Genomic DNA, 19,301 nt, shown 5'->3' with positions numbered 1-19,301 from the left:
CAGCACAGCTATCCACGAACACTAAACATTGTGTCCACACTGTCCACACAAGAACATACATTTTTTAAAATTATTATTGTCTAGCTACAGTGGCGTAGCTAGGTGAAGGAGATTCAGTTATCATTCTTTATGGGACCACAATTGAGTGTCAGAATTTTTTACATTGCATTCACATAGATATAAAATTGATAAATAACAGATACATTGCATACAAAATAGACATATTTTTATTAAGTATATTATCTCATATCGAATGTAGGGACTCCTAAAGAAGCCATGTCCCTGGGGCCCCAATTCCCTAGTTACACCACTGTCTAGCTATCGTATGACGATTAAAACAGATGCTAAAGGCGTTCAAATAAGTTAAAGTTGCCTTCTATATAACAAAAAGCCATTGTCATTGTGAAAATTACAGCTTCGAAGTCGTTGTTTTTACAGAGCTTATATAAACTCATTCTGTCTGTCTGTCTGTCAGGTAAAAAGCTTGTGCACGTTCTCACACACTCACACATCAAGTTCAAATTTCGCACAATTATTTTGTACTAGACAAAACAAGAATCAAGAAATTAATCGATCAGTTATTGTTGAATAAGTATTCTGTTTGTTATCAAAGTAATTGTACTTGACAGATGTGGTGGTATTAGTTGAAATATTCATACTTTGTGTAGAAAATTCTGTCGTCACTTAACTAACAATAGATAACTATAAACCTTTTATTTTCATAAGCCCTTTGCTGGTTCATTCTGACAACCATTCATAAAAACAACAGGCAAAGGTAAAAAAGTACTTTTGAACAAAAACTTATCTAATGGGCAGAACTTCCAACTATAGCGCTCAATAATGTAAACTTACTTTCTTTTTCTTTATATCAAATTACCAATAATGAACTTATTTATTAACTGTTCTGTGTACCCATGCTTTGTTAATTGCAATAAATAATTGTTTAAAGCTTCATCTGTGTCCGTGAATGGTGTGGGGAAAAAAACGCGTACAATTAACTAAGAGAAGAGAACCACATTAATATGCGATCTCTCTTAATACTGACGTATAAACTTTGGTTTCTAGTGATATTGAAATAGTACGTTACCCCAATTAATACCAATAATTAGTAAATCATGTGAAATTTTCGTTTCGTTAGGTGAAAATATTCCCGAAAATAAGAGAATAAGTGTGGGAGAGCCACAGTACATTTGAAAAAAATATTATTTTTATAGCATACGTGTCTAGGTTAGATAACCGTGGTCTCCCGCATGAAAATAATACACATTTTCTGTTATCTCCCTTACATTGTTATTTGTGAGCTGTAGAGATTGGTTAACAAGTTCTTATTTCTTATTTGTTTAACAGTTATACTTTTCATTTCAGCTTAACCTGTGTTTGCGCATATATTCTTAAAATTGTTTTCTATACCACTCATGGATTTGGTCAGCAGCAAAGGGGAAAAGCTTTGGACCTAGAACTTAGGATTAAAATTGTATTTATTTTTACAGAGTATTTAAATTGACAGCATTCTTCTTTAATCTTTGAAATCGAGGCCCAGCCTAAAATTATTTCTTAAATGCTTTATATATTCCTCACAAACAACACATTCTGGAAATCTCTCCTCTTTTATGGCCTCATCAATGTGAAAAGTCGCTTTTGGTTTTCTGTCAGTCTGTCACGTTGAGATCCCAGTAACAAGAAACCCTAAAAGAGATCCATTGTACTGATTTTGTGGCTGATTACGACGCATTTGTGAAATTTATCACCAAAACTTTAAGCTTTTAGAATTTTAATTTTATATTTTTTTTTACCTTTTTTTCAACAATTTCCAATTCAACAGTAAGCACTGCATTCAGGTTTAACGTCCAATTCTACAAAGCTTATATCAACTCACTCTGTCTGCCTGGTAAAATGTTTGTCTACTTTATTTCTGCCACACCCAATCTTGTATCAAGCTGAAATTTCGAACAATTATTTCTTTTACCTGACAACACTATAATCAATTCAAAAACATACAAATTAGTTAATTAAATTTCAGTAATTTATTATTTAATTTGGTATCTCGAACAAGGGAAAGAAATTGTACTTGAATGAAGTGGTGGTATAAGCTGAGTTGGTCCCTTTTAAATGTCGCCGCTCAAAAGACCAATAAATAACTATATAATCTTCTCTAGTAGTAAGAACCTCACTAGTAGAGTGGTTAGCATGCCTGTCCGAGGAAGCGTGAGTGATAAGTTTAAATTTAAGTTGTTCCTTTTTTTTTTTTCTAAATGCTTTTAAAAACCAATTACGGTAAAATCCTCACACCCTTTCTTCCCCCCCCCCTATTTTTTTTCAACTGGTTCAATAAGTAATAGGATCATAGCGTATTGAGAAAGCTAAAAGCCTGAAAAGGCACGAAACGAAATAAAAAAATTGGTAAACTTATTTTTAATTGGACAGAATTATTGTTGTTGGTCTAGATCTATAACAAACTTAACTCCTTCTCTCCTAACTGACGATACCAGCGTTGATTCCACCAGAATGTGGTAGCTAATTACGGAGATAAAGAGTTAATTAAGTGGCTTATTCAAACTAATTGTTATAATTACACTTCGTATAAGCTTTGTTTGTTTGTTTTTTTAAGTATTTTTTTAGGTTTTTCTTGTTTACACAGAAAAACGTAATATATAGACAAAACAAAAATAGTCCAGACGAAATTCTTACTTTTATTTTGTATCAAGTCACACGGGATGAAATATAAATAACTAATTAGAAAGCCAATGGATCTACTTTTAAGCTTGAAGTGGCTGCACGAACACATGAACGAGAGCACTTCTTCAAGTCAGCGATTGGGTTTCACCGGCCTGATCAGAGATACGCAGCCATCTTGCAGAGACACAGCGGAAGTCGATGCTGCTGTCATGGAGACGGAGGATGACACCATGGCGGACATGGGAAGACAATACGGCTGGGACCTGATTAACTCCCCTGGCATGGTAGGCTGAGCCGGGAAGAGTTGCGGAAAGTGTCGGTAAATGGATGGCAGCCCTGTGTCTGTGGACTGATGACAAACATAATGAATTTAATTATATTTTGAGACTATAGATGTGTTCTTTAATTTAAAAAATTTAAAAAAAATCAACAAAACAATTTCGAAATTGCAATATGAAATCTCTTTTTCTTAAAGGAGCACTTCGCACATTTTGAATATTTAGAAAGATAAATTATTCCAGTAGTTTGTGGAACTCCTATTCAGGCCTCACTGAACACTTGGCTTCTGCGGAACACCGTTTGGGAAACACTTCTTTATAACAATAAACTTCAAGTATGTTGAAATTAAAATAGTAACTCACTAATTACAGAGGAATCAAATAAATATTTCTATATTCAATAATGCAATAACCAAAATCAAGTACATTTATTAAAGTATTGTAAGACTATAACTGTCAGAAAAGGCATCATAGTATCCCGCACACTTGCTAAATGTAGAGATTTATTCTTCAAATTTATTTATATTGCTTATTCACATTCGTATTGTTATATGTTTTATTTATTTGTCAATACAAATTAACATCATCATCATCATCATCACCATCATCATCACCATCATCATCACCATCATCATCACCATCATCATCGTCGTCATCATCATCATCACCACCACCATCATCATCATCATCATCATCATTAACATGATCATCATCATAATTAACATCATCATCACCATCATCATCATCATCATCATCATCATCATCATTAACATGATCATCATCATAATTAACATCATCATCATCACCACCATCATCATCATCATCATCGTCATCATCATCACCACCACCACCATCATCATCATCATTATCATTAACATGATCATCATCATAATTAACATCATCATCACCACCATCATCATCATCATCATCATCATTATCATCGTTGTCAAAATCATGAAAGTGATGGCTTGAGAGGTTCAAACCCTCTCTTGTCAAAGATCTGGACGACAGCTCTGCGATTGTGCGATAATTCTAGATTTGTAGCAATAATCATCACAAGCAGACAAGAATTCAACGAAACAGGTGGAATATGTCCACTTATCATATACAATGTCCAGAACAATAGACAGACAGCGAGAAAACTATGAGGGGGGGGGGGGCGAGAGAAAGAGAGAACAAAAAAGGAAGAGAATCTTACAAAGATATTGTTGGTTTGCCATTGGAGTGGACAGGTCAGGTTACACGGTGACCCGTAGACGAACGGCTGGTAGGGTTTCTCACGTTTTCTCCATTTAGCTCTGCGATTTTGAAACCAAACCTGAGGAGCAAGGGAAACAAATCAGTACAAATTCATAACAAAACAAGAACTTGAAATGTTTCACGTCAATATTTGACATTTCTAGTCCACAAGCCACTGTACATTAAATATCACATTTAGTAGATTACTTCATGAGATCTTTACATCAAATGTTTTTACAAATTAATGTAAACAAAATACTTCGAATCTAAAAGGTGTCAGAGAAACAAAAAGAAACCTTACCAGCTAAAACAACTAATTGTTTCGGATTGAAATAGACATGCACACGGAATATAACAGAACAATAACTGCGATCCTTCAGGTTTTTTTTTTTACAAAGATATAGTGAATATCTTCCATAGATTTGTTCAGTATATACAAATGCGGGATAAAGTCTATATCTTACATTATTAGAAATATGGGGCTAGAGATATGTTAACAAGATTTTTAGACCATTGATCATAAGAACGTGACTATTGGGAAGCGACTGTGGCAGTAAAGATTCATGCACTGCATGATGCCTTTTATTTTAAGCTTATATCAACTCATTATGTCTGTCTCTTTGTCTGTCTGGCAAAAAAGTTTGATCATAAGTTTTCTCCCTCTTCCCATTCTCGGATTAATTTGAAACTTGTATGATTATTCTTTGTTACTTACTGTGAAGAAACAAGTCACTTTACGTTTAAAGTGACTTTTAATTGTGAGACATTTCAACAAAACATATATACAGATTCCCAACGTCACTAGATCTTCTTGTTTACACACTCGTCACTTCCCGCAAGTCCCTCTAACTCTCCGATGCCCAACACTTGACCGTGTGTCACAGATGACCACACAGTAACCGTGTCACAACAATTACAAAACTTGAATCCATTGATCTAATTCATCTAATTAGCTAATTAATTATCAGTAATTAATTCTTTTGTTTGAAATTAAAATATGGGGAATAGTTGCTACTTATTGAGAGATGTGGATACATGTATGGACTTATCCCGCTTGTTAAGTTTTATCAAGTTACACTACTTACTTCCCATTCTCGGATCAAGTTAAAATTTTCTTCATAATTATTCTTAATCGACGATAATATACGAATCAATTCAAAAATTAAACATTTAAATAATCAATTAGTAGTAATTAATTAACTATGTTTCATATAACATATAGGAAACTAAACCCTGCCATCTTCAAATTAATGGTAGTATTTAAAAGTTCTTTTCTCAAATAAGCTTTGGTTCTAAAAGAGTTTATTTTACTACATTAGCTTGTTCTCCATTCTAAAAATAATTTATTTTTCGACTAAAGAGCGGTGCTTGTGATTTGCGGTTTTAAATTTATAAATGTCACATGTTTAGACACGACACACTGACCAAAACTGCAAATACATTTCACAAGGTTGTTGTTTTTTTTTTTGCAAACAAAAATACTAAAATCAAACAATTCCTCTGTAAGTAAAATATGTTACTACTTGCCTGGATTCTGGATTCAGGAAGCTTAACTCGTGATGCTAATTTTTCTCTTGTGAAGATATCTGGGTAGTGGGTCTTTCTGAATGTTCTTTCCAGCTCCTGAGAATTATTAAAAAGATTTTATTTAAAAAGGTTTATCAAACTGAGTGGAAGATATATGAGATACTAGCAGTACCCACCGACTACGACCGTTGATGTGTCCCCAGGCTTTCTATTGTTTGTTTAGCCCGGAACAGACTCTTCTTTTTTTTTTTTTTTTTTGAATTGTAATAAACATGTAACGTCTAAATGATCAAACGAGCATATTTTGTAGGCCGTGAATTAATGTATCTGTTAAAAGGAAATTTTACAGCTCACTCTCTTTTCTCTTTTCTTTCTCTCTCTCTCTCTCTCTCTCTCTCTCTCTCTCTCTCTTTCTCTCTCTCAAACCCAAATTTTGTTTTTCTTTTTAAACCTATGCATCGTAATTTCTCCGACATAGACTTTTAACTTGATTTGGGAAGACCCGCTTCATCAATCACGCACTCATATTTTGGGCCCGTTAATTCTAGTAGCACTTTCACTTATCCGCTCCTTCCCCTAAACCATAAAGATACTCCTTCGTACACTCTATGTCTTCTCTTCGGCTTCTGAATTCGATCTATATTTTATTTTGACCTTGACCCAATTTTGATTATTATTTTTTTTTGGCAACCTTTAATCTTACTGCAAGCAATTTTCGGTTTTAGACACCGCATACTTTTCTCCATACCATCAGTTTTAGGCCTAGAGATGGCTGCATGGTGATCTAATAGAGGGCGAAGACCTGAAGGACGTGCACTTATAAGATCTGCTGATATATGCAAGCACAGCGTGAAGCAATTCAATAATGATAATAGCCGTTGGGAGAAAAACACAACAGGATAGGGTTACATGGAGTGCAGGCATATAGAGGAAACCTGGATCGTTGATGGGGATTGAACCAGAAGAAGAAAAAATAATAAAACGGTGAACGTGGGTTTCACGTGGCCGGCACAACGACTAACCATTTTACTTTCCCCAACTAAATATCCCGAAATTAAAAGAAAATTGCAGCCGTCACAGAGAACAACTATCTAATAGTCGTCACAGAGAACGACTCTCTAATACACGTCACAGAGAACGACTCTCTAATACACGTCACAGAGAACGACTCTCTAATACACGTCACAGAGAACGACTCTCTAATACACGTCACAGAGAACGACTCTCTAATACACGTCACAGAGAACGACTCTCTAATACACGTCACAGAGAACGACTCTCTAATACACGTCACAGAGAACGACTATCTAATACACGTCACAGAGAACGACTATCTAATACACGTCACAGAGAACGACTCTCTAATACACGTCACAGAGAACGACTATCTAATACATAAAGCAGAATGTAAGGCGTATGTATAATGTATGTATGTATGTTTGTATGTATGTATGTGTGTATGTATGTGTGTATGTGTGTATGTATGTCCAGCATGGAAATCAAAACCGTTTGACCAATCTGATAAAACTTGACAAAAAATGTTCCTTGAATCACAACGGAGACCGTAGTGCATGTTTAATGTCCCTCCCACAACCGATGAGCCACAAAAAATAAAAAAAACAACAAAAAAAAAACGTATCTCTGATAAACAAATGAACTTTGTAAGTAATCGGGCAAACCCGTTTTAACAGTATTTTATATTTGATATGAACGTATCGGCTTAACGGGTAAACCCATTTTCACAATCTACTTTTATTTTCGTGGCTAAAGAAAAAAAACTTGAACGGGACATATGCTAAGCTTGACATAGATCTAAATCCAATCCACTAGATCAGTAATACCCACACTAAGGCCCGCAGGCCGTGAGTAATATCCAGCTAGTATAAAATAAATAACAATATCAACACTAGAATGCAATATTTTTATGAGAGATAAAAAATGAATAAAGTCAGCCCGCAAGAGTATCTAGCTCCAGCAATGCAAACTATTCAAGATGCAACCATATTAGACAACGGAGTCAACAAATATGACAATCGTGACATATATTTGTTTTACCAGTGAAAGGAACAAAACCTGATTTTAAAACGCAACTAAACCCACAGAGTTGAATGCAATAACTCACACACTCGTAAAGCACACCTTTCACTACTCACCTGAAGTTGACGTGTCGAGAACGTGGTCCGGTTTCTCTTGATCTTGACACTCGCACTGAGGTCACACGTGTCGGAAGTGTCTAACGGGCTCGTAAAGTCGCCGGACCTTGACTCCCCTCTCACAGGTGTGAAGCCTCGGTTGTCCAGTTGGTAATAATGGCTGTGCTGGTCCCCTGACAGGGCTTCTGATGTCCGGTCATCTGCAAATGTTTTAAACGGGACTCGAGCTTTAATAATATATGGCTGCAAAATTCTCAAAAGTCTTTAAGTTGGAAAAATGATGAAAAGTGTTATTTGTTTTACTTACAAAGTCTTTACCAACTCTCTCTGTATGACTGGGTGGAATCTAGTACTTGCTATTTCTCTCTTTCCCACTGTCGGATCAAGTTGAAACTTTGCACAATTATAAATTGTCGATGACAATACATAAATCAATAAAAAATTAAACCACTTGTTAATAAATTAGTCGTATTTAATTATTTTAAAATAGAAAATGTACTAAGCTAATGAGAGACAAAACGTGTGTAGTGTTTTAGGTCGATTTCTAAAAATTGTAAATTATAGACTTTTTTTTAGAACCTTATATTTTCCAAGTACTTGTATAGCTCAGCGGCTAACACGTCGGTCTTCAAACATTGGCGTGAACGTTACGCTAAACAAAAACAATGCAAAGCCTGTAGTACATTCCCAAGTAGACTCTAATTACCTAACATACGTTGTAAACAATTATTCATTGAATCCTACACCTTTTAACAATCACTGAATTCTAGAGTTAGTCTCACACCTTCATCATTCGTAAACGGGAATATCCATAAAGGCTAACCTACGCCTCTTCTTAATCAGCAAAGCCTAAACCAGGGGTCGGCAACCTGCGGCTCGTGAGCCACGTGCGGCTCTTCAATTCCATGCGCAAATATTATTAATTTTATATAAAAAAAAGAATCGTTCTGATTCGATTCTATCTCTCTGCCATTTGTACTCGCTTTTCAGCGCACCCCGCCCCCATGTCTTGAAATGTAACATATTTGCCTGGTGGAAGATATTTAACTTTCTTATGCCATAACACTTGCTATATGATTCTTGCGACATAGAAGACACGGCACTAGTTGGCCCTGTTGACAGATATATGTCTTCCCAAGGTCCAAAAGAAGAACCTCTAGGATTGCTACTAATGTCGTGACAACTAGATGAAGAGATAAAACTAAAGGCGTGCAAATATACCTTAAAGACAATATAATCAATATAAATAAAAATCGTTAAAATCGTTTCAATAGCAACTGGTGGAGCGAGAATTATGTCAGATTCTTTGGCGCTAAATAAACCACTAAAATTATTACATTTCTCTGTATAATACACCAAGAAGCGCTTTGTGTAAAAACATTTTCGTCCGAAATAGTTGAGGTCAGGAATTTGATGATCAAGGTTGTTAACAGTATCTTGTCAAAAGTAGTCTAGCATTGTCAGTTTAAAGAATTCTGAAAGGAAACGGAGACTTTGTATTCCGACCTCCTTCATTACAATAAAGTGCGATGGCTTTCTAAAGGTAAGGTATTGAAACATTTTCTTTGTGCTTGAATGAATTAAATACAGTCCTAAATGATAAAGACATTAATGGTTGCAAGCATATTACTTCATGGTGTATATAACAGTGAAATTAAATGAGCTAAAGCTAAAACTGCAAAGGAAAGGGAAACCCAGTCTATGTTTTGGTAGAAGAATTCGTTTGTTTTGAAGAAAAATATTCTTTTTGCAGAAGACATTCAGAGCTGTCAATTACTTCCTTTTCAATTTTTAAATCAATATTACGATAAAACCAGTGCAACTGTAATACACGAGTTACTTCAGCACAGTTATTGAGAAAAATCAAACATGAGTTTATTGACAGATTTGACCGTTTCAAAACAAACTAAACGCTTGTAGCTTTTAAAAAAAATATTCTCAACACTAATAGTACCGAAATACACATTGAGCCATTCGGAATTGATACTGGATATACTTTTCATCGATTTAAATAGTAAAGCTTTATGTACTGGAAAATTTACTGAGTTGAAAATCAGGTTGGAAGAGTTGGAGCTCTAGAAATGTTTGTAACGCAACAAAAGTGGACTGCTTTAAATAAACGCCGCGAGATTAGGCACTTGTATTTGACGCATGGAATAGTCTTCCAGATTGCTACATTCAGGTGAAAAAGTTGGCATTTGGAAGGCTGGCCATCGTCGGATCAGCATAATCGTAAGAGCAAGGGTTCTCTTGCATGAATATAATAAAAGTAACGTAAGAAGCTTACAAACAACTGAAAATTCTGTTAGCCAAAACTGTGCGCCAAATTTATCCAAACTTTCTAAAACCATGCAAAGCCATAGTTACCACTGAATTTGTTTGCTCAATTTTTTGTTATTGAAGTACAAGTTTGTGTTGTATGTAATTGTTTAATTGTTTACACTGTGTCTCTCCAATACCCGATAATTATCCTATATACATATATAAACACTATTTATATAAAGATAAATTGGTGTTTTTTTTTAATGAATATAAGATTCGTTTTTTTTTTTAAATCAAAAAAACTGTATTTATGCGAGTACTATTTACTGTTTGGAAGAAAAAAAAATTCTTGTGGCTCTTTAAAAACGTTGAGATTGTGTAAATTGTAATTTTTGGCTCTTCCGACTCAAAAGCTTGCCGACCCCTGGCCTAAACTATAGTCAATCAACGATGCATAGTTCTGCAGCATGAATCAAAAGTAACGTTATCCTTTCAGACCCTTCGATCTATAGGGCAGATGATGTTAAAGTCATCTGTTTCTTTGGCCAACGGTTAACGAGCAGGGATGAAATCAGACTGATGCGCTCCCTGGTCATGGCCACATTTTTATATGCTTGCGAGTCTTGGACGCTGACTGCAGAGCTAGAGGGGAGGATCCTAGCAATGGAATTGAGATGCTACAGAAGGATCCTAGGCATCACTTTCAAAGACTGCATCACAAACCAAGAGATTAGAGGCAGGGTTACTGAAGCGATTGGACCCCATGATGACCTGCTAACTATCGTAAAGAAACGCAAGCTTAAAATATATGGCCATATTACAAGATCCACGGGGCTCGCAAAGACTTTCATTCAGGGAACAGTACCAGGAAAAGAAGAAGAGGCAGGCAGAGAAAGAGATGGGAAGACAACATAAAAGAATGGACGAGCCCCACATTGATAGAGGTTTTAAAACAAGGCAAAAGACTGGCAGGAATGGAGAAAGACGGTCGACAAATCCTGCTTGGTGCCCCAATGGTCCAACAGACTAAGGGATAGGTAAAGGTAAAGGTAGGTAACGAACAGGATGTCATGTGACCAGCACAACGACCAACCGCCCTTACTTTCCCCAACTTAAGTCAGGTACCCATTAGAGTTTGATGTACTCAGGGGCGCCCGAAAATTCCCAAAGTTCTTTATCGAGATTTGAACCCAGGACCCCAGGTTCGAAAACCAAGCGCTTAACCACTGAGCCGCTGCGCCTCCAGTACCGCAGTAATTCAAATTCAAATGTTACTAAGTTTCGTTTTAATGGTAAGACGTTTTAAAATGTAGGTATAGGACTTACCTTCAGCTTGGTGTAAGCCAAGGATAGATGAAATGGAGAAATTAATTTTTACATCACACTTAGTAGCTTGTCGATCAATTATGTCACTTTCTAGAGACAAATTGGGGACAATAAATAAATTGATATATACATACAAAAAAATAATTATCAACAGATAAACATTTTATGTTATTTCTATCGCGAACTCTGCAAGTACGTAGCATACTAAGTGCGCCGTTGCTACCTATTTATGTATGTTTCTACAATGTTATATTGAAACATACAAAGTTCCATTATATTTACAGAAATATCAGGAACGAGCCGACCTGAGGAGTAGCATACGCCGCTAATTAGTGACGAACGTATGCCAAAGGCAGTCTGTTCTGGTGAGCTAAAAGGTGGTCGACGTAACAGAGGCGCACCACGGAAACGCTTCAAAGACCAGCTTAGGCGCCAACTTGCCTTGACTGACATAGTAGATAGCCAGTGGTTGCATGCATCCTCAGAACGAGACAGCTGGGGGTCACTCACAAAGGCCGCGGGATACACATTTGATATCAAAAGAAAATTCGCTGCCGATGACAGACGCAGACGGCGAAAAGAAAATCTAATTGACCACTTGCGGACAATGGTTATGCTTGCGCTGGATGTGGCAAAGTATATAGGTCAAAGTTGGGGCTGCGCAGCCATGGGAAATACTGCATTCCTCAATGATCTTGGATCAAGTTCAAACTTCGCACAATTATTCATTTACATAGACAAGACATGAATCAATAAAAAAAAAGTAACGAATTAGACAATTAATTACTGGTAAGGAAAACGTATACTCCAGTATTCACAGATATGGCTAAATTTTTTAGGGTTTTGTCCCTTTAAATAATTGTTAACTCTATCTCTCCCTCACGCATTCTCCGATCAAGTTGATACTTTAAAATATTATTTATCGCACCTAACAAAACATGAATCAATAAAAAAAAATACTAAATTGATAATTAATGCTTTTGTTTGATATCCAATAAGGGAAATAACTTGTACATTATTGGTAGATATAGTTTAAATATAGATATAATTTGCTTGTTTAAAAGAAAGCTTTTAAAGACATTGTTTCCGGAGTGTGAATAGGAAGTCGAGCCTCTGAGATGGAATTATCAATGGGCAGAAGCAGACCTGCCATATCATTAGAAAACTCGGAAGTGGATAATCTTAAGACAACTATACTGAATGAATTTCATTTTCCTTTCATGAATCTCTTTCCTGGCAGTGCCAGAGAATTTCAATGACGTTTTATAATAGTAAAAATAATAACAGCAAAAACAAAGATTTTTATAATTATAATATTATCTTATCTTATAAAATACAGACGTTACTTCAAAAAAGAAGATGATGACGTCCTAATCTTAATTATAATTATAATAATTATTTCATGTGTCATTTAAAGCACTAATATCGAACCTTGACTCCTTGAATCTATAATAGAGAGAAAAAAAATAAAAAAACCAACTACTCTAGATTTGTTTTGAACAGTTAAGTCTAAATGTTTATCTTGAATAGAATGATATTTTATATTTTGTTGTCAATCTAAACTTCCCAGAGAGTAGAGCTACAAACCTTGAACATATTGAATTGAAAATAGTTGTTAAAACTCACCACTTGAAATAGAATCCAGTGCTGGACTGTCTAAATATTGATTCATTGATCCGATATTCTACACTTGTAGTAATTAGAACACAATTTTTAAAAGTCATACACATAACACTTGCGACACTTTAATGTACCCCCTAAACATTTATTAAAATATATCTTAAAATTTAAACTTTGGGTACCTATGGGTTTAAGTCGAAAGGAAAAAACTAATTAAAACAAAAATCTAACTGCCTTTCTGGTCCAGGAGTTTGTGTTAAAATCTTATTCTGATTTTATACTTTCGATTCCAGCCAATCCGTAGCTTATTTTCCAATTCACTTTAGAAAATGTTCAAAATGCGCATCTTAGGGGCTTCAGCATTGACGCCGCGCGGGCGCTAGGACAAGACAGCACCGTCCAGCCCTAAACTTGAGGGGCTTCCCACATGAATGACCACTGACAGTCTACTTCCGATTAAACTATCAAAAACCAAGCGATTCAAACATTTGGGCAGGACAGGAGTGAAGTTTAACAAAAATTAAACAAAATTGTTTTGGCGTTGTATCCTTCTTGTGTGTGGGTGCGTGTGTGCGTGTGTACGGTGAGGTGATTATAGCGTGTGTGTGTGTGTGTGTGTGTTTCGTAACTGTGTATTTTGTGTGAAAACGTCTCACAGCCTGGTGATAGCACATCTGCAGGTTGTGTGGAGAGTCTTTGATTGAAACGCTGAAAAGTTGACTTGATAACCTTCTCTGTCATCGGTGTTGGTTTTACGCTGTTAAGAATTAGATTTTGTTTTCTATAAGTTAAATTATTTTGTATGTGTTTCTTTTATATGCTGTCGCAAAGGGAAAGTAGATTAGAATCCTTTACCTAACCTAAATATCAGTGCATCTCTCTCTCTCTCTCTCTCTCTCTCTTTCTGTATATACATATAATATATATATAATAATAATATATATATATATATATTTTTTTTTTCCAATTAGACATTAAGCTTTCCATGTGCAGAAATTTAGCATTGTAGAACGGGAAATAAATTGTCTATGACAGTTCAAAGTGTGTATACATTTTTTCTGACGCACCATGTATATGTAAAGAACATAAAGTCTAATGGTTACAAACTATTATGTATTTATCGGAGTAGCCTCCCTTGAGTTTAATGGTTGTTATGATTTCATGCAATATGGTAGCTTCCAGGAATGCAGTGTTGTACTTTTAAACTACTCTTCGCTAATTGTTCACTAAATGTGTTGTTGAATCTATGATCATCAAGCTATTAACACTTTCTATCTATCTATCTATCTATCTATCTATCTATCTATCTATCTATCTATCTATCTATCTATCTGTCTGTCCGTCCGATCGTCCGTCCGTCCGTCCGTCTGTCTGTCTGTCTGTCTATCTATCTATCTATCTATCTATCTATCTATCTATCTATCTATCTATCTATCTATCTATCTGTCTGTCTGTCTGTCTGTCTGACTGTCCGTCCGTCCGTCCGTCCGTCTGTCTGTCTGTCTGTCTGTCTGTCTGTCTGTCTGTCTGTCTGTCTGTCTATCTATCTATCTATCTATCTATCTATCTATCTATCTATCTATCTATCTATCTATCTATCTATCTATCTATCTATCTCTCTCTCTCTCTCTATATATATATATATATATATATATATATATATATATATATATATATATATATATATATATATATAATCTATCTCTCTATCTATCTATCGGTCTATCTATCTAATTATCTACCTATCTAACTATCTAAGCCCACAATATGTCAGGTATAGTTAACATTGTTGAAGTGAATCATTTAATTTGAATGTGTTTGATCAATAGAAAGTCTACAAACATGAAAAAAAAAATTAAACAAATTATGATGTCTGCGTTGTTATTTTGCTCTGCCCTAATTTCCACTGGTCATTATTAGCACAAAATCATTATTGACAATTAAAACATAACAACCCGTACAACTCAGCATTTTCGGACCGCCATCTTAAGCGAATTACGAAAATGATTAAAACAATCCTCGTGGTTGAAGAGCTTCATCCAGGAAGAAGTTGCTGCGGTCAAGTTGAAGCCTGCTTCCGGTCAGAAGAACCAGTTCACAATTAAAGAAAATGATCAGCAAGAGTTGTCTGTCCATATGGGAAGACAAATGTGTTTACTGGTTTCTTGAAGCTTGGTTTTTTTTATGCGGACATTTTCTTGTTGTTTTTTTAACAACTTAAAGTTTCATCGATGTTCGAAATAATGTTTTGATATAAAAATAAAAACGATGTAATAGAGGTTTAAACCTAAAGTTTGATAGATGAAGTATATAAAACTAGATCTATTCTACAAAAGTTTATCCCACTACAGATCTATATATATTTACATATATACAGATTTATTACATGACAGCTCTCTTTCTTGACAGATCTAATGAATTTATGCACAATGGATCTATTGCTTTACTCATTTACTGTATGAGAGATTGATTCTGCAACGTTTATTTAGTGAGAGACTTATTGTAAAGCGTTTTAATTGTATAAATGTTCGTTTTATATAAGATTACATCTTACAACGATACAGTCATCAAGTATGTCATGTTTCAATCAGGTTGCTACCGTATAAATAAGTTAGATATAGTGCATCACAACTTTAAAACTTTAGAGATATGAAGCTAAAAAAATTACTCTCCTATATAAAAAAAGCAAATTAAACACGCAAAATGCTATGAGCGTAGCCAAAGAGGGTTTTGAGTTTGAACCCCTTTTAGCGGGGATTGAAGCTAAAAAAATACTATATCATTATAAAAAAAAAAAGTAAATTACACACTAAAATTCTAAGCCAAAGGGGTTTTTGAGTTTAACCCCCCCCCCCCTTTAGCGGAGTTTGATGCTAAAAAATACCTCTTCAATATAAAAATAAAGTAATTGCACACTAAATTTCTTTGAGCGTAGCTAAGCCAAAGGGGTTTTTGAGTTTAACCCCCCCCCCCCTTTAGCGGAGTTTGATGCTAAAAAATACCTCTTCAATATAAAAATAAAGTAATTGCACACTAAATTTCTTTGAGCGTAGCTAAGCCAAAGGGGTTTTTGAGTTTAACCCCCCCCCCCTTTAGCGGGGTTTGAAGCTAAAAAATACCTCTTCAATATCAAAATAAAGTAATTGCACACTAAATTTCTTTGAGCGTAGCTAAGCCAAAGGGGTTTTTGAGTTTAACCCCCCCCCCCCCTTTAGCGGGGTTTGAAGCTAAAAAATACCTCTTCAATATCAAAATAAAGTAATTGCACACTAAATTTCTTTGAGCGTAGCTAAGCCAAAGGGGTTTTTGAGTTTAACCCCCCCCCCCCTTTAGCGGGGTTTGAAGCTAAAAAATACCTCTTCAATATCAAAATAAAGTAATTGCACACTAAATTTCTTTGAGCGTAGCTAAGCCAAAGGGGTTTTTGAGTTTAACCCCCCCCCCCTTTAGCGGGGTTTGAAGCTAAAAAATACCTCTTCAATATCAAAATAAAGTAATTGCACACTAAATTTCTTTGAGCGTAGCTAAGCCAAAGGGGTTTTTGAGTTTAACCCCCCCCCCTTTAGCGGGGTTTGAAGCTAAAAAATACCTCTTCAATATCAAAATAAAGTAATTGCACACTAAATTTCTTTGAGCGTAGCTAAGCCAAGGGGGTTTTTGAGTTTAACCCCCCCCCCTCTTCCAGATGTTGTTTTTTTTAAGTTTAAAACCCTTCCTGATGGATTTGAGTTTAAAATCCCCCTACAGAGAGTTTTGAGGTTGAAAAACCCCCTATTCAATATTATTCTAAAGCAAACTACTCTCACCAAATTCTATGAGCGTAGCTAAATGGGGTTTTGAATTTGTTAAAAAAAACAACAACTCCAGAATTTGTTTAGTTTAAAATCCCTCAACAGATGATTTTGACGATAAAACGTTCCTTTTCGATATAAAATCTAAAGCAAACAACAGTCACCTAATTCCAAGAGCGTAGCCAAGATAGTTTGCAAATTTCTACCAATGGCTGGACTCCACTAATAAAGTGCAGTGAATAGTCATCTGCCAAAATTGAAAAATACTAAATGTGGCTCATCAAAGATGGCTAAGAAGGTTTTTAGGAGTCAGTTATAGATATCGGGTCTCAATTTCGAACTGGGAGTCGATACCTTAGTAAGGTTGTGACAGAGCGTAGAAATGAGGTTTGCGGGACATGTTCTCCGACAAAATGAATTACGCATACCAAAAGTTGCGATGAAATGGAGGCCATTAAGGGGAAAGCGCAAACAGGGACATCCTCAGAGCTGGTGTGAAGAGGCTTCAGACATTGCCAGTGACAGATTGCCAGTGACAGATTTTTGTGGACACAGCTTTCCGCCCAATGCGCCGAATGGCGCGGGAGGATGTAAGTCAGTAAGAATAGCACATTAGGTTTTTGAAATACTTTAATAGCAGGATAATGCATGTAGATACCTCAGAATATTTATTTTGTTGGCTTTCAATACCGGAAATGGTGCTTAGCGGCGCTCTCCCAGACCTCCTTGCTGGTAGGGGGAGTCTACAATTTTTCCACTAACTCCAGGAAGAACCTATTCTCGGGTAAATACACATCTTCCGAAAGAATGAAGGGTCAGAATAGAATTTAATAGAATTTTAATAGAATTTAATAAAGATTAATTATATATACACACCTTCAACCCCCCCCCCCCGAAAAAAATCCTGGCTACGCCCATGGGTCTATATCTCTTTCAAAATCATATTAACCAGTGATTCCCAAAGTGGTCTATATAGACCCCCAGGGGTCTACGAAGACTTCCAAGGGGTCTACGAAATGGAAAACATAAATTGGGGGTCTATGAGATGTCCACGGGGGTCTACGATAATAGACTTCTTTTAAACAGGTCGTGACTTTAATTTAACATCAAATTAATTTAATTTTTTTATACACTAATATATGATTTGTTGATTTGTACCCGAGTTAATCCTTTAAACATTTATCCTGCTATTCAAACGAAAAATTGTTATATTTAATTTCAATACTTATTTAACTAGCTTCATTTTGTCTACATGTAACTAATGTTTAACAAAAAGAATGTAGACTGTACAGCGCTGATTATGTAAAATTGGGATTTATTCGTTTCTTGTCATACTAGCGGTTGCCTACTTGCCTTTTTATAACGATATGAAACCAATGGCGCTGGAAGATCATTTGAGACAATTCCACCCTTGGTGGACTCCCCTCCAGCCAATAAGACACATTTAGTGTGTGACAAAAATGAGTAATCTAAATGCAAAGACATTCCAATGTAAAGATCGTACCTTTTTAAAAAAAAAAGTTATTCGAATGGATTGTTTTAAGGTCATACGATGAGAATGTATGGGCATTGGCATCGTATTGGTTTCAAAATCAACCACCGCTGGAATCCGCTATCGGAATAATTTAAATAGACACTCGCTGAGCCTCCAAGAAAACATTTAACATCTATATTTCATTTAGTATGGGGATCCAACCCAGGACTTGTGTGACAGGCTCGAGCTAAATGGGAGATGGCATAAACACGGCTTGGTGTTGGACCGACTTGATGTTGGAAATCAAGTGCCAGTGCTTCTTGTGACTGAATTAGAGACAGTATTATTAGCGCACATTCTTAAAAGCTCGGGATATTATTAATTAATATCTATTCGTTTTAAGACACATTAGGAAGTAATATGTAAGCATGTAGTTTTGTTAAGTTAAATTTTAATTTAGGTGATGGCCAGAGACTGTAGATGTATACGACGTAACCACTGCCTGCTACACAAGTAAATATCACACCATTACTGCGAGGACTATAGGATGTAACCACTGCCTGCTACACAAGTAAATATCACACCATTACTGCGAGGACTATAGGATGTAACCACTGCCTGCTACACAAGTAAATATCACACCAGTACTACGAGGACTATAGGATGTAACCACTGCCTGCTACACAAGTAAATATCACACCATCACTGCGAGGACTATAGGATGTAACCACTGCCTGCTACACAAGTAAATATCACACCAGTACTGCGAGGACTATAGGACGTAACCACTGCCTGCTACACAAGTAAATATCACTCCAGTACTGCGAGGACTATAGGATGTAACCACTGCCTGCTACACAAGTAAATATCACACCAGTACTGCGAGGACTATAGGATGTAACCACTGCCTGCTACACAAGTAAATATCACACCAGTACTACGAGGACTATAGGAT

General features: G+C 35.8%; 1 protein-coding gene across 2 annotated transcripts; it reads right to left on the bottom strand.

Annotated features, from left to right (window-relative positions):
* Positions 1 to 2,677: 2,677 nt before the first annotated feature.
* Positions 2,678 to 13,336, bottom strand: LOC106052705 (homeobox protein aristaless-like). 2 transcript variants are annotated; one of them, XM_056044843.1, is made up of 6 exons: positions 13,088 to 13,332; positions 11,462 to 11,551; positions 7,874 to 8,073; positions 5,721 to 5,816; positions 4,153 to 4,272; positions 2,678 to 3,025 (listed from the first exon to the last, which is right to left on the bottom strand). In XM_056044843.1, exons 1-6 carry the CDS (start codon positions 13,131 to 13,133, stop codon positions 2,807 to 2,809), a joined length of 771 nt encoding a protein of 256 aa, XP_055900818.1. In that variant the 5' UTR covers positions 13,134 to 13,332; the 3' UTR covers positions 2,678 to 2,806. The 2 variants fall into 2 exon arrangements, with proteins under 2 accessions (XP_055900818.1, XP_055900819.1); XM_056044844.1 differs by lacking the exon at positions 11,462 to 11,551 and having other exon boundaries at positions 13,088 to 13,336.
* Between the last annotated feature and the right edge of the window lie 5,965 nt (positions 13,337 to 19,301).

The sequence above is a fragment of the Biomphalaria glabrata genome, chromosome 10, assembly GCF_947242115.1.
Source record: "Biomphalaria glabrata chromosome 10, xgBioGlab47.1, whole genome shotgun sequence".
NCBI classification, from domain to species: Eukaryota; Metazoa; Mollusca; class Gastropoda; family Planorbidae; genus Biomphalaria; species Biomphalaria glabrata.
This window is presented reverse-complemented; position numbering and strand designations above follow the sequence as displayed.